The 16689-nt window shown below is 42.7% G+C and overlaps 1 protein-coding gene across 1 annotated transcript in view; it reads right to left on the reverse strand.

Annotated features, from left to right (window-relative positions):
* The window catches only part of TNRC6C (trinucleotide repeat containing adaptor 6C), a 353608-nt gene that overhangs the window by 80027 nt on the left and 256892 nt on the right, over positions 1–16689 (reverse strand). Inside the window, exons 10-11 of the mRNA XM_068262142.1 lie at positions 3699–3746; positions 2061–2292 (exon numbers count right to left, since the gene is read on the reverse strand). Of these exons, the coding sequence (XP_068118243.1) occupies positions 2061–2292; positions 3699–3746 (280 nt within the window). The remainder of the gene's footprint in view (positions 1–2060; positions 2293–3698; positions 3747–16689) is intronic.

Below are 16689 nucleotides of genomic sequence, written 5' to 3' on the forward strand. Positions count from 1 at the left end.
TAGTACGCATACTTAAAGTGGACCCAAATTAAAAATACAAGATTTTAGAAATAAAATCTATTTTCTAAATTAGAACAATAAATAGCAGCCTTTTTTAGCTACATGATGACAAATATAAATTATTTTACATTTATTGGAGGAACCCCTCCCTTCCTTTCATATTGCCGGGATTTTTCCGGCAAACTGGTGGAGGAGATAAAAAACGAAAACAAAACATAGGCTGCTACTGATGATGTCACAGGGGAGGTGATCTCAGCTTATGTGAGATTTCACATAGACTACGCCCCTGTGAGGGAGGGTAGCTGATGACAAATACACCCATGATCTAAAACCTCCTACTAAGCTCAGAAGTAATGGCTGCCACCTGTATAACCCTAGTTATACGAGAAGGGTGAAAAGCATGCACAAAAATGCTCATAGGCTTAAAGGAGTTTTTATTTATCCTTGTATGTGTCAGAGTGGTGCAACTAAATATTTTGAATTAAAAAAATGTTTGGTTTGGGTCCGCTTTAATAGAACATTAGAAGCAAAGATAGGAGTCTCTTATTTTTATTTTCAGTTATATAGTTTTTTTTTTATAATACTGCATCATTCTGTCATATATGCAATTTACAAACCACACTGTATTTTAAACTATGAAACGGAGCAGAGCTAATGACCCTTTTAACTTTCCTGCAGCAAAAACCCTATCTCAAGCTGTCTCTCACAGTTTCTTTAATGTATAAATGCTTCAGAAAACAGCACTGTAGCCAACCCAAGCTCAGAGAAGCTCTTTTGCAAAGATAACAAGTGAAGTTTCTTTACTCTTTCTGTACTGGAAACAATGAGACTTTTCTTTGCTACGAATATTCTATTTATTAGCTGTACTATACATAAAATATATTACCTCATGCATTTATTTTCACTTCAGATTCCCTTTAAGTTTAACAGCAAGGTTAAATTTATTACGGCCCATTTTAAAAACCTAAACCGGTTTTCATTGTAAAATGATATTTTAAATGCTATTAAATTAAATATGAAGGATTGCTCAGCGAATCGTTCAAAAACCGTGTTATCAGTCTGCCGACAGACTGTACACACTACTATAAGGAACAAGGGGTCTGTCGGACCCTCCCGCTGGGCAGGCATTCCAGTGATAGTAGAGCGTGTGTACAGTCTGTCTGCAGACTGATAAGGCTGTTTCTGAGCGATCTGCTCAGCGGATCGTTCAGAAACAGTGTTATCAGTCTACCGACAGACTGTACACATGCTCTACTATCGCCGGAACGCCTGCCCAGTGGGAGGGTCCGACGGACCCGTCGTTCCTTATAGTAGTGCGTGTGTACGCACCTTAACACTAGCAGTTACAGCAGTGGAGAACATAAAGAAATGTACTGTAGCAGCGATCAGGACAAGTGATTACATGCATGTCAGCATAACATGTTAAAATACTTGAAATTTGCAGAAAAGATTTGTGTAGAGGTTGTGTTTTTCTTCTAGGGAAAATTAAAGAGACTCCGTAACAAAAATTGCATCCTGTTTTTTATCATCCTACAAGTTCCAAAAGCTATTCTAATGTGTTCTGGCTTACTGCAGCACTTTGTACTATCACAGTCTCTGTAATAAATCAATGTATCTTTCCCTTGTCAGACTTGTCAGCCTGTGTCTGGAAGGCTGCCAAGTTCTTCAGTGTTGTGGTTCTGCTATGCACTCCCCCCTCAGGGGGGAAAGAAACACACAAATGATCTCTTGAGATTCAAAAGGAAGGCTGTATACAACCTGCTTGTGTATGGATGTATTTTCTATGTGTGGACATACTGTACATCAACCTACTTCCTGTTTTGGTGGCCATTTTGTTTGTTTATAAACAAACTTTTTAAAACTGTTTTTAACCACTTTTAATGCGGCGGGGAGCGGCGAAATTGTGACAGAGGGGAATAGGAGATGTCCCCTAACGCACTGGTATGTTTACTTTTGTGCGATTTTAACAATACAGATTCTCTTTAAGATACACTAAAATAAACGGACTGTACCTTAAAAAGTGGCTACGAATGTAGATACTAACAAAGTACAAAACATACCAATTGGGTATGGGTAGAAACTATTTGTAGATGACTGCTGTTCTTTGGTGTGCAGATCAGGCAGGCTTGGACCTGGAGCATGGGGCGAAAAGCTGTCCAGTGCTGACTTGCCTGCGGGAGGATGTAATGGTGCATGTGAAGGGGGAGTCTGCTGCTTCAAAAGTAGAGCTTGGGCCAGCTGGCGCTGATGTTGCTGTATCTGTTGCTGCATGTTATTGATTGTACGTGCAACCTGCAAGTGGAACAAAGCAAATGAGGAGAGTTAACCCTACATGGACGAAACAGAAAGACCATTACTTGGTGGTGTATCAAAGTCCTTTTTTATTTTTTTTTATTTACATTCAAAAGAAAAAATACACAGCATCAATACATAGGGTAGACATGCCTTAAATCTTGATGCATATGTGAACATATTGATAAACTCATTTATACTCAGTAATCCTGGTCACAGATTTTCTCCTCTTCTGTGTATGCTGAAAGAGCCACTGACTGTAAACTTCAGATAAACATGCATTTTATTTCCAGATTGTTTACACAAGATGGGCAGTAACACAGATTACATGGACTGCTGTGCTATTTATTCAACTAAAAATGTGGTAGAAAATTCTGTATGATTAAACCCTAAAATAAAAATAATCCTCTAATCCTGCATAGAAATAAAACAATTAAGAAGTACTAAAACAACACATATAAAGTGTTATAACGCAAACACACGAAATTGTATGCATGATAACCTAACTACCGCAATACACAATCATGGGTTCTACACTTTTTGTAAACTTTTTTAAACCCACACCAGCAAAATTGAAATGGGCATTTGAGAGGGGGGGAAAAGTAAAAATGTACATAAAATGTATTTTTTTTAAAAGTATATATAATAAATATAATAAATCTATTAATACTTTAAGGTAACATATCCTTTCAATAAAAAACTGAAATTACCTAGCAGTGCTACATTGTCAGCTCATTTTATAAATTATTATTAAAAATGATCTATACATTTTAATCTACAGCCAGCTAAGATTTTACAGAGGATTCAAAACATGCTTACTTGCAGCCATGAAAGATATCCTAGGGTTGGCCAAAAGACACACCTTAGTTCACATCTGACCCAGATTTGCAACGGCCAACCGGAGCGGACAGTGTAGTGCCCACTTCAATAGTCCAATAGTTGTGGTCTGGAGCAGATGTGTTTCCACTATAAGAACAGTTCACAAGATTGAACAGATCCTGTTAATAAGTTAAAGAGAAACTCCAACCAAGAATTGAACTTTATCCCAATCAGTAGCTGATACCCCCTTTTACATGAGAAATATATTGATTTTCACAAACAGACCATCAGGGGGCAATGTATGACTGATTTTGTGCTGAAACCCCTCCCACAAGAAGCTCTGGGACCGCGTACTTTTGGCAGTTTGTTACAATGTAACAAGGTTCACAGACATGAAATAGCTGTTTACAGCTGTCTCTAACAGCCAAAACAGCTAGCAGCAGCTACATAACCTGCCCACAGTAAAAATGTCACCATGTAATAAATGTCAGAATGTAAATCGGGGAGAGGAAAGATTTTACAATGAGCAAACACTGACTAAATCATTTATACATAATTATTGTAAAAATGAAGCACTTTTTTATTACATTATTTTCACTGGAGTTCATCTTTAAATCAGTTGACTGTTTTCCGATCTGTCAAAATGGACAAAAACAAATAAGGGTTAGTTTTGCAGTGTACTGTGAACTGGCCCTGACGCTAGGTTCACAGTGATCAGGCATAGCACACGCGTTATAATGTTTTATAATGCCTGCGAACTGTAATGGACACTTGACATAGACTTTATTCTAACTTGCTGCATGAAGGCTTTGTATTAATTTGCTCATTTACAACGCAGTACTGTGAACAGGCCCCTAGAATTATAGGGGCAGTGAGTTTACATGCAGAATTTTTCTGCAAAGCAACTGACCACTATGGTAACAGGCCCTAAAGGTTAATTTTCAGACAGTAGTTCAACTGTAGGCATGCTAAGTTTCCATTTTCTATCAGGGTGTTCACGCAGCTCAGCTACGTCAAATAGTTTTTTTCATGTCAATTACAGGAGAGGAGAATTTGTTAAAGCAAACCCTAAGCAATAATTAATGATATTATCAATAGAAAAAACGGTTGAGTCAGGCACTGCAGTGATTGCTGTTTTAATGGTGTTTCAGATTGAAGTAAATCACCATAGTTGTGTCAAAAATTGTGACATTTAAAAGGTAGGTGCAAAACATCATCATCATTGGAAATTTCATCAAGTATAAAAATCTTGTGCATTCAAACAGTTGCAAGAGGAGGATGTCCTACCATGTCAAAAGGTGGCGGTGGTGGGTGCAGGGCAAAAACGGTAGCCTAACGGCCGTTTCGCACGGCGGTGCTTCTTCCGAGGCTGATCCACGTTTGTACACATGAATACACAGGCTTTTTATTTCCTGTGTCATGATTACCATACGCGTAAAAAACGCGCGTCAAATGCGGACCATGCAAGACAGCATGGAACGCATGCGGACGCGTAATTCCGTACGCATGCAATCTAAAAAAGAGGCGTATTCACCATCTTGAGGGAGCAAATTTCTCCAAATCGTTCTCGACTCCTACTAAGAAAAGAATCGCTATTGATTATCAAAAGTGAAGCCCTAGGTCCATTGGGTTTCAATGATCATAATGACTTGGCATGTTTTTTAGAGTCATAGTTGCAGCTATCTATGTATTGAGATTATCATTTGAACAAATATGTAATTCTTGATATATGATTTTTTATGTTGCTACTTTCCACAAACAGGTCTTGCAACAAGGATGGATGATCCTTGTATCAATTGCTTCCGCTGACCAGTAATCTTTTTCTCCCCTTTCCCTCCCCTCTCGCATTTTCGGTGTTTTTATGCAATCTCACGTTCCACATGCACATTTGAGTCACTACACTACACAGTTAGCCTCAAACGGCTCCTTCATTTTCTAGCGACTAACCTTGCAATTTGGAGAAATTTGCTCCCTCAAGATGGTGAATACGCCTCTTTTTTAGATTGCATGCATACGGAATTACGCGTCCGCGTGCGTTCCATGCTGTCTTGCATGGTCCGCATTTGACGCGCGTTTTTTACGCGTATGGTAACGCGTTTTTCTTCGTACGCATGAACGCCTGGTTAACGCGAACGTTTTTACGCATGCGGCCGGAAATGCGTACGTCATAGCGTACCCGCCCCCAGTTCATGACACAGGAAATAAAAAGCCTGTGTATTCATGTGTACAAACGTGGATCAGCCTCGGAAGAAGCACCGCCGTGCGAAACGGCCGTTAGGCTACCGTTTTTGCCCTGCACCCACCACCGCCACCTTTTGACATGGTAGGACATCCTCCTCTTGCAACTGTTTGAATGCACAAGATTTTTATACTTGATGAAATTTCCAATGATGATGATGTTTTGCACCTACCTTTTAAATGTCACAATTTTTGACACAACTATGGTGATTTACTTCAATCTGAAACACCATTAAAACAGCAATCACTGCAGTGCCTGACTCAACCGTTTTTTCTATTGATGCTGATCCAATGTATGTATTTGATTCATCTGTCATGAGCACGCAATATTCATCACAATAACAAGGTGGCCTTTAGAGCATCTCTCCTTCCTCAATCCCAGTGATACGGTTACAGATATTGTAGTGCCGGCAACCCTCTTTCTCTTTGATCGATCTATTTGTACTGACTGCCAGAGCACACAAGTATGTCCAGCCGAGGAGATCCCATCGACACAGATGAGGAAGTATAAATCCAGGAGGATATCACTGAGGAAGACGACAACACAGTCGCTTCAGGAAGGACAGACCTGACAAACTTTTTCAAGAATCTGTCAGTAGCATCTAAAACTAATAAAGCGGTGGGTGCACGGGTATTGGAAACCAGACTAGACCGACTATGCAAGAGGGAGGTCAAGTTATTCTGGACAGTGGAGACCTTAAAGGGAATGTCCAAGGAAAATAAAAAAATTAGTTTCACTTACCTGGGGCTTCTACCAGCCCCATGCAGCCATCCTGTGCCCTCATAGTCACTCACTGCTGCTCCAGTCCCCCGCTGGCAGCTTGCCGACCTCGGAGGTCGGCGGGACGCATTGCATACATTTTTACGCATTCCTGCTAGTGCAGGAACATTAACACATACACTTTTACGCATTACTGGTTCAATGCGTAAAAATTTACGCATTGAACCAGTAACGCGTAAAAATGAATGTGTTAATGTTCCTGCACTAGCGGGAATGCGTAAAAACGTACGCAATGCGGCCCCCGACCTCCGAGGTCGGCAAGCTGCCAGCGGGGGACTGGAGCAGCAGTGTGTGACTACGAGGGCACAGGATGGCTGCATGGGGCTGGTAGAAGCCCCAGGTAAGTAAAACTCATTTTTTTATTTTGCTTGAACCTTCCCTTTAAAGCAATATAAACACGATCAAATCTCTGCAAGAGGTTTCCGCAAATATGAGGAACCATCTGAGTATCAAGACGACCCCGCCTTTGTGGAAAAATGGCGGAAGGCATATTTAACTCATGCTGCAGTACTTCAAGGAATTGTTCTAGAAAGAACGCAACAGGAACATGCCCATGTTACTAAACAAATTGACATGATCACACAGCAATATAGAACATTGGTGAATCCTGACAAGTTTTCCGGAACCATTGGGAAAATAGATAAAAAATTAACTTCCTTGCAAAATAACATCAAAGAAAGAAAATTACGAAAATTTCTCAGGGACAAGGAGGACTTTGCTCTGGGTAAATATTTCGCCTGGCAAGCTACTTTTCGAAGGAAACCGTTTCCTAGAGGGCAAACTCCACCCCGCAAACCACCAATTGGGTACTGGACTACCGACTCAGATTCGAGTGGCGAGGAAGTACCAGTCCAGAAAGTTCCCACCACCCCTAAGGGACCACCAAAAGATACACCGGGGGCCCCTTTAGAAGGCGCATCAGGAGGGGAAGAGGTAAAAAGAAAGCCAAAAAGGAAAAGAGTAACATGGAGAGATCAAAACAGGCGCCGTCACCCGAGACGATAACTTCAGAAACCCCATCTAACTTGGAAGTTATTAACCTCTCAGATGTGGAACTGGAAGACGGATGTATACCCTTACTAGAGAGGGGACTTAATTTTTCACTCGTTCAAGAATTTGATTTTGCGCAATTCAAAGTGGATCTATATAAAAACATACGACAAGTGAATATCAAACAAATTTTTCAGAAGCAGGGGACTCAGACGCCTAACAGCAAGAAAACCCAGAGCCAAGCTGTTGATATCAGCCCTTTGGGGTTCAGTACCCAGTTTACATGGTCAAAAGAAGATCAAGATATTCTTACAATTCTACAAGAGATGGAACTTGATACAAGAATAGAGGAGGAACTTAATAACTTGATGTCTGATTGCCCTCCCACCGATCCCACCCCCCCTTTTCCTTTTCTTCCCTCCCCACCATCCCACCCACCCTCTCCCCCTCCCCCTTCCCCGCCCATCCAATGTTCCTTTACCTCTGTTCCCTCATCCATTCCCCCCCCCCAATCAGCTCAGCCTCCTACCTAAATTGAAACAACCGTATAGGGCTTGTAAATCTACCAAGCCCTTTACGGTACAAACTGGATCAAGCCTAGATCACTTCCAGACCATAGTAGAGAATGAAATGAAAGCACTTTGCTATCCTAAATTGCCCCTAAACATTACTGAGCCCGAAATTAGAGCCCTAAAATGGCTAAAAAGCCGTTCTGATCTGGTGATAAAAAAGTCGGACAAAGGTGGTTCCGTAGTTGTCATGTCGGCCACCCAATATAGGGAGGAGGCGATGCGGCAACTGCAGGACCCCCGAGTCTACACATCAATCAGTTTTGACCCCACTTTCAAATATCAAGGGGCATTAAGGTCACTTTTGAGGCAAGGGGTTGAAGGGGGTTTTTTGACCCCAAGTTTAGCAACTAATTTGCTTCCTGAATTTCCACGAAAACCAGTATGGTATTGTCTCCCCAAAATCCACAAATCACGGACCAGACCACCCGGACGTCCGATCGTCTCAGGTATCGGTTCTGTCACCGAGAGACTTTCTCGTTACCTGGACCATCTCCTGAGACCTCTTTTACAGTTAGTGCCTTCACATATGTCAGACACTTTAGAGGTCCTTCAAGGGATCGAAAATTATGAATGGTCACCAGGTGACTCATTGAGGTCTATCGACGTTGAAAGCCTCTATAGCCGCATACCCCACAACGCCGGAATAGAGGCAGTCGAACGGTTTTTAAACCGGGTTTGGTCCGATCATGATCATGTCATTTTTGTATGCGACTGTTTGCGTTTTGTTCTCACTCATAATGCGTTTAAATTTGACGGCGTGTGGCACACGCAAGTGTCAGGCACCGCAATGGGAACGCCGGTCGCATGCGCATACGCGAATATATTTCTAGCGGCCTGGGAGGAGGATTACGTCTATAGTAAACGTAATCCTTATAGAGGCTGTATCAGGAGATGGTCCAGGTACGTGGACGACGTCCTGGTGTTCTGGTCCGGGTCCCCCTCGGAGTTCACTCAATTTGTAGATTATCTCAATCTGAACGAGGTCAACATGGCCTTTACGTTTGAAATAGGTCCCGATAAAATTGCCTTCCTCGATTTGGAGCTCTGGGTTTGCGGTTCTCGCCTAAAGGCGAGAGGTCACCGCAAGCCCACGGCAACTAATTCACTCCTGCGAAGGGATAGTTTTCACCCTGACCATGTCACTAAATCATTGCCTAACGGCCAATTCCTCCGTCTGAGGAGAAACAATTCAGAACTGGAGGATTTTATGGCCCAGGGAAATGCTCTGAAGAAGCGACTTTGCAGTAGAGGGTATTCCGAGAGGGATCTAGATATTGCCTTCTGTGAAGCCTTACACAAAAATCGAGATGACCTCCTGTTCAAGGATCGAAGCCCCAAATGCGATGATAAAATCGCCTTTACGTTTAATTATACACAGATGGCCAGTACAGTTAGAAACGTTATCAAAAAGAATTGGTCCATCCTAGTTAAAGATCCCATTCTCAAATCTTTGCTACCTTCATCCCCCTTAGTAGCGTTCAGGCGTGCGCCCACAATTGGGGATCATGTCACCAAAAGTGAATGTACGCCTAATTCCCTTGAGAACTGGTTACAAAAGTGTCGGCCCAAGGGCAACCACAGATGCCAATTCTGCTCCCACTGCCAATTTATGTGCACCGGCACGTCCTATCGTGTAGGTGCCTTGCAGTGGACAGTGCGTGACTTAATCACTTGTAATACTAAATTTGTAGTCTATGCTCTGTGGTGCCCTTGTGGCCGATTTTATATTGGTAAGACCACTCGCCCCCTAAAAGAGAGAATACAAGAACATTGGCGTTCCGTTGATAACGGAAAAGGCGCCACGAGAATGATAGAACATGTCAGAGAATTACATGAAAGCAACCCAAATGTACTAAAATTTTGTGGTTTGGCACAAGTTATGATTCCCAAACGGGGAGGAGATCGTTCTCGACTCCTACTAAGAAAAGAATCGCTATTGATTATCAAAAGTGAAGCCCTAGGTCCATTGGGTTTCAATGATCATAATGACTTGGCATGTTTTTTAGACCCATAGTTGCAGCTATCTATGTATTGAGATTATCATTTGAACAAATATGTAATTCTTGATATATGATTTTTTATGTTGCTACTTTCCACAAACAGGTCTTGCAACAAGGATGGATGATCCTTGTATTAATTGCTTCCGCTGACCAGTAATATTTTTCTCCCCTTTCCCTCCCCTCTCGCATTTTCGGTGTTTTTATGCAATCTCACGTTCCACATGCACGTTTGAGTCACTACACTACACAGTTAGCCTCAAACGGCTCCTTCATTTTCTAGCGACTAACCTTGCAATTTGGAGAAATTTGCTCCCTCAAGATGGTGAATACGCCTCTTTTTTAGATTGCATGCGTACGGAATTACGCGTCCACATGCGTTCCATGCTGTCTTGCATGGTCCGCATTTGACGCGCGTTTTTTACGCGTATGGTAACGCGTTTTTCTTCGTACGCATGAACGCCTGGTTAACGCGAACGTTTTTACGCATGCGGCCGGAAATGCGTACGTCATAGCGTACCCGCCCCCAGTTCATGACACAGGAAATAAAAAGCCTGTGTATTCATGTGTACAAACGTGGATCAGCCTCGGAAGAAGCAGCGCCGTGCGAAACGGCCGTTAGGCTACCGTTTTTGCCCTGCACCCACCACCGCCACCTTTTGACATGGTAGGACATCCTCCTCTTGCAACTGTTTGAATGCACAAGATTTTTATACTTGATGAAATTTCCAATGATGATGATGTTTTGCACCTACCTTTTAAATGTCACAATTTTTGACACAACTATGGTGATTTACTTCAATCTGAAACCATTTAAACAATCTGAAACCATTAAAACAGCAATCACTGCAGTGCCTGACTCAACCGTTTTTTCTATTGATGCTGATCCAATGTATGTATTTGATTCATCTGTCATGAGCACGCAGTATTCATCACAATAACAAGGTGGCCTTTAGAGCATCTCTCCTTCCTCAATCCCAGTGATACGGTTACAGATATTGTAGTGCCGGCAACCCTCTTTCTCTTTGATCGAATTAATGATATTAACTGTATATGTAGGACAGTACTAATGATAAATAAAGCATTAGTATCATAGCACCTAGTTTATTTTTATTTTCAGTTTAACTAGTTTGTGTACTGCAGGCAGTACTGTATATCTACGCCCCGCAGCACTTATCATCCCAGGGGCGAAGATATATGTTCCTCACCAGCATCGCCTGTGTGAACTCCCGCATTCTTTCTTGTCGCTGTCCGTTAGTATACTGATCAATGAATGGGAACCCAGTTGTAATCAATTGTCACCGGCATCAATGAGATGCTGGATGCCGGTGGTCACTGACAAAGTGAAAGTAAACACACGCATTACTTCTTCCTGTGCACTGTTCACAGTACACATGAATCCTATTGGGCAAATAGTAAAATTACACCTATATACATAAAATTAAAATTAATAAAATCCTCCTCCACTCTCCCATAGTTGCCAAAATAAAACACACACATACACACACACACACATATACATATATATATATATATACATATATATATATACACACACACACACACACACACATTATATATATGTGTGAACTTTGCCTGCTCTGCGACTGCCTAATGCCAATAGGGGGTTACAGAGCAGCTCCTCAGGACTGCCTAGCACCGAGTGGTGTCAAGAGCGCTGGACGGAGATTAGCGGGGAATGCGCATGCGTATACGCGTGCATTCCCGCTGAGTTACGGAACAGAGCTCCGCAAAACAGCCTGCCAGCCGCAATTGGTGTCGGAGGCTGATAGGGAGGAAACAAAACCTGTAATTTTCTTTAGTACAGCGCTGTGATCTAGGTTATAACAGTAAATTTGGGCACCAAAATTGCACGATAAAATAGTGACATTGGGACCACCCACAATAGAAACTATTGCTATTAATATAGCTGCTAGAAATATAAAAATAGTACCACGGCACCCGCTATTTATAGCTGCAGGTCCTATAGTGGGCAGTCTCAGTGCCCATTGTTTTATCAGGCGACTCTGGCACCCAAATTTAGTGTTATAGCTGCTATTAGCTGCGTTTTTCATGGGTACCTATGGCAGCACCCATTAGTGTTAGGTATAGATGGGGTAGGATTAGTGTTTGTGAATTAGTGATTAGTGTCTGCGGGGGGTGCCTGGGGTTAGGCATAGATAGGGGAAAGTTAGTGTTCAGCATAAACAGGGCTTATCTATAATCGCACTGTGAGGACAAATTAGCGCAAAAATGACGGTAATGGGCATGAAATAAAGGTAATAGAATAACGGTAATTTTATCGATATTCTATTTCCCACTATAGTAGAATGTCGGTAATTTAACCGGTATTTTGCTATCACTCCATACCCCAAATCTCACCTGAACCCTCTGCTATTTATGCCTTACCCTAACCACCCCCTCATTTACTCATAACCCTAACCACCCTCCACCTACTCCTAACACTAACCAGTCCCTATCTAAAAAAAACTGCAAAAAAGCCATAGGCGCACCTTGAGAATAATAGATTGCTGTACATCCTGTTTGGTAACAAATTACCTATATGCGCGCTCCTGTATAGTGCTAATGTAGCATGAACTAAACCCCGCAGGGCAACCGCTTTGCGGTGTTAGGCCACATACACACATCAGACCATAGTCTTTTGAAAATGAAAGATCACAGACCAATCTTACCACCCTTCCTGTAGTATAAGAGCCATACTCTACACAGTCTTTTCTATGGAGCTGAACTCCCCATCAGAAAAAAATCTTTGCAAGATGCTGAACACACAGATGCTGTACAGACACAAAAGATCAGTATCTGCAAAAGATCTGTTCCTGCCAGAAATCCATTCCTGCAAATTGCAATGATAGTCTATGAGACCTGCAGATCATCATACACACATGATTTAACTGGCATTCATCTGCAGATCAGATCCACCAGGATGGATTTTCAGATCTGCGGATCTGCAGATGAATGTCAGTTAAATCATGTGTGTATGATGATCTGCAGATCTCATAGACTATCATTGCAATTTGCAGGAATGGATTTCTGGCAGGAACAGATCTTTTGCAGATACTGATCTTTTGTGTCTGTACAGGATCTGTGTGTTCAGCATCTTGCAAAGATTTTTTTTCTGATGTGGAGTTCAGCTCCATAGAAAAGACTGTGTAGAGTATGGCTCTTATACTACAGGAAGGGTGGTAAGATTGGTCTGTGATCTTTCATTTTCCAAAGACTATGGTCTGATGTGTGTATGTGGCCTTAGTCTTAGGCCCTGCATACTTTGGCATGCGAAAGCAAATGCATATTTGCATGAGCAATGTCTCGTGATAAGCCAATTAGGCCAAATTTGCAAAGCCAGATTTATTAGATTTTAACTTGGTTGATGCACACATTTCTTCTTTGTTGTAATCAAATTACCTATATGTAACCTCATTTTAATCATAATGAGTTGTAGAATTTTTTTTGATGTGTTTTATAGCTTGGGCCAATGCCACATAAAAAATAGGTAGGGACAAACGATCCATGATACCCCCCCTCCCCCAATTTCAAAATTATGCTTAAACTTGGAAACGTTTCAGCAAAACTACATGAGTCGTTAGCTTACAAAATACCCACTTTTACATAGCCCTAATTGTTAGCTTTCCAGAATGGTGACTTTCGTGGCCTTTTTCTGATGTCCTGACTCTTCTGCAGCTATGCAAACAAATAATGGCACTGTAACAATCAGTGCAAAAAAAAAATGGCTTGCAAAAAAAGCCATAGGCGCACCTTGAGAATAATGGATTGCTGTGCATCCAGTTTGTTAACAAAGGACGTACAGTGCTGCCCATAATCATACCTAGAGTTGGGCCGAACGGTTCGCCTGCGAACGGTTCCATGCGAACTTCCGTGGTTCGCGTTCGCGTCCCGCAGGCGAACGTTTGCGGAAGTTCGGTTTCCCCTATAATGCACCATGGAGGGTCAACTTTGACCCTCTACATCACAGTCAGCAGGCCCAGTGTAGCCAATTAGGCTACACTAGCCCCTGGAGCCCCACCCCCCTTATATAAGGCAGGCAGCGGCGGCCATTACGGTCACTCGTGTGCCTGCATTAGTGAGAGTAGGGCGAGCTGCTGCAGACTGTCTCTCATATGGAAAGATTAGTTAGGCTTAGCTTGTTCCTGGCTGCATACCTGTTCTGTGAACCCACCACTGCATACCTGTACTGTGAACCCACCACTGCATACCTGTTCATTGAACCCACCACTGCATACCTGTTCATTGAACCCACCACTGCATACCTGTTCAGTGAACCCACCACTGCATACCTGTTCAGTGAACCCACCACTGCATACCTGTTCAGTGAACCCACCACTGCATACCTGTTCATTGAACCCACCACTGCATACCTGTTCAGTGAACCCACCACTGCATACCTGTTCATTGAACCCACCACTGCATACCTGTTCATTGAACCCACCACTGCATACCTGTTCAGTGAACCCGCCACTGCATACCTGTTCAGTGAACCTGCCACTGCATACCTGTTCAGTGAACCCACCACTGCATACCTGTTCAGTGAACCCACCACTGCATACCTGTTCAGTGAACCCACCACTGCATACCTGTTGTGTTCAGCGAACCCGCCACTGCATACCTGTTCTGTTCAGTGGACCCGCCACTGTATACCTGTTCAGTGAACCCGCCACTGCATACCTGTTGTGTTCAGTGAACCTGCCACTGCATACCTGTTCTGTGAACCCGCCACTGCATACCTGTTCTGTGAACCCACCACTGCATACCTGTACTGTGAACCCACCACTGCATACCTGTTCAGTGAACCCACCACTGCATACCTGTTCAGTGAACCTGCCACTGCATACCTGTTCTGTGAACCCACCACTGCATACCTGTTCTGTGAACCCAGCACTGCATACCTGTTCAGTGAACCCACCACTGCATACCTGTTGTGTTCAGTGAACCCGCCACTGCATACCTGTTCTGTTCAGTGGACCCGCCACTGTATACCTGTTCAGTGAACCCGCCACTGCATACCTGTTGTGTTCAGTGAACCTGCCACTGCATACCTGTTCTGTGAACCCGCCACTGCATACCTGTTCTGTTCAGTGGACCCGCCACTGTATACCTGTTCTGTTCAGTGAACCCACCACTGTATACCTGTTCAGTGAACCCGCCACTGCATTGCGTCAAATCCAGATTTTTCCCGGGGACTTTTGGCGTGTATCCCACTCCGCCATGCCCCCCTCCAGGTGTTCGACCCCTTGAAACATCTTTTCCATCACTTTTGTGGCCAGCAGAATTTTTTTTTTCCAAAGTTCGCCTCCCCATTGAAGTCTATTGCGGTTCGCGAACTTTTCCCGCGAACCGAACGTTCCGCGGAAGTTCGCGAACCCGGTTCGCGAACCTAAAATCGGAGGTTCGGCCCAACTCTAATCATACCCCTGGCAAATTTTGACTTAAAGTTACTTTTATTCAACCAGCAATTAATTTTTTGATGGGAAATTACATAGATGTCTCCCAAAAGATAATAAGACAATGTGCAAGAAGCATTATTGTGGTGAAAAAAAACACATTTCTCAGCTATTATTTACATTTGAGCAAAGAAAAAAAAAAAAAGTACAATCCAAAATTATTCATACCCTTCTCAATCAATAGAAAAGGCTATTATAGCAACCAAACGCTTCCTATAACAGCTTTTTGCATGTCTCCACAGGTATTTTTGCCCATTCATCTTTAGCAATGAGCTCCAAATATTTCAGGTTGGAGGGTCATCTTGCCATCACCCAGATCTTTAGCTCCCTGCACAGATTGTCAATTGGATTCAAGTCAGGACTCTGGCTGGCCACTCCAAAGCGTTGTTGTTGTCTGCTAACCATTTCTTCACCACTTTTGCTGTGTGTTTTGGGTCATTGTCATTTTGAAATGTCCACTGGTGCCCAAGGCCAAGTTTGTCTGCTGACTGCCTGATGTCATTGAGAATCCTCGTGTATTGCTCTTTTTTCATGGTGCCATTTACTGTGATTAGGTTCCCTGGTCCATTGGCTGAAAAACACCCCCAAAGCATTAGGTTCCCAACACCATGTTTGAAAGTGGGGATGGTGTTCTTTGGGTTTAAGGCTTCTCCTTTTCTACACCAAATGAAGAAAACATCATTGTGACTTACCAATTAAATTTTTGTTTCATCTGACCATAACACAGAAGACCAGAAGTCTTCTTTGTCCAGATAAGCATTTACAAAGGCCAAGCAAGCTTTTGCATGCCTTATCTGGAGAAGTAGAATCCTCCTTGGTCTGCATTCGTGGAACCCAGCAGCGTGCAGCGTCCGTTGGATAGTCTGCCTACACACATTGCCAGATTCACCAGCCCAGATTCACCAGGATAGCCTTGGTGGTGATCCTTGGACTTTCACCTCTCTCACTATCCTCCTGGCCAGCACAGGGTTCACTTTTGACTCCCGACCACATCCTCTGAGATTTTCCACAGTGCAGAACATCTGGTATTTTTTAATAATACTTTGCACTGTAGCCACTGGAACTTGAAAACATTTAGAAATGGCCTTGTACCCTTTCCTGACTTGTGAGCAGCCACAATGCACAGGCGCAGGTCCTCGCTGAGCTCTTTTGTCTTAGCCATGACTGTCCTCAAACCAATTGCAGAGAGATGCTGTTTTTTACCTGTTGAGTTGATTAAAATAGCTGTTCCCAATTAATCAGAGTAATTAGGATGCTTTAGAACAGCCAGGACTATTTGGAATGGTATAGTACGTTGGATTTTCCCACAGACTGTTTGTGAAGGGTATGAATAATTTTGGACTGGACACTTTATGTAAATAAAACTGAGAACTGTTTTTTCCCCACAATAATGCCTCTTCTACATCATCTTTTTAACTTTTTGGAGACACCCATGTCATTTCCCGTCAAAAAATTATTTGCTGGTTGAATAAAAAGTAATTTAAAGTCAAAATTTGCCAGGGGTATGAATCATTATGGGCAGC

The sequence above is a fragment of the Hyperolius riggenbachi genome, chromosome 12 (assembly GCF_040937935.1).
Source record: "Hyperolius riggenbachi isolate aHypRig1 chromosome 12, aHypRig1.pri, whole genome shotgun sequence".
Taxonomy (NCBI): Eukaryota; Metazoa; Chordata; class Amphibia; order Anura; family Hyperoliidae; genus Hyperolius; species Hyperolius riggenbachi.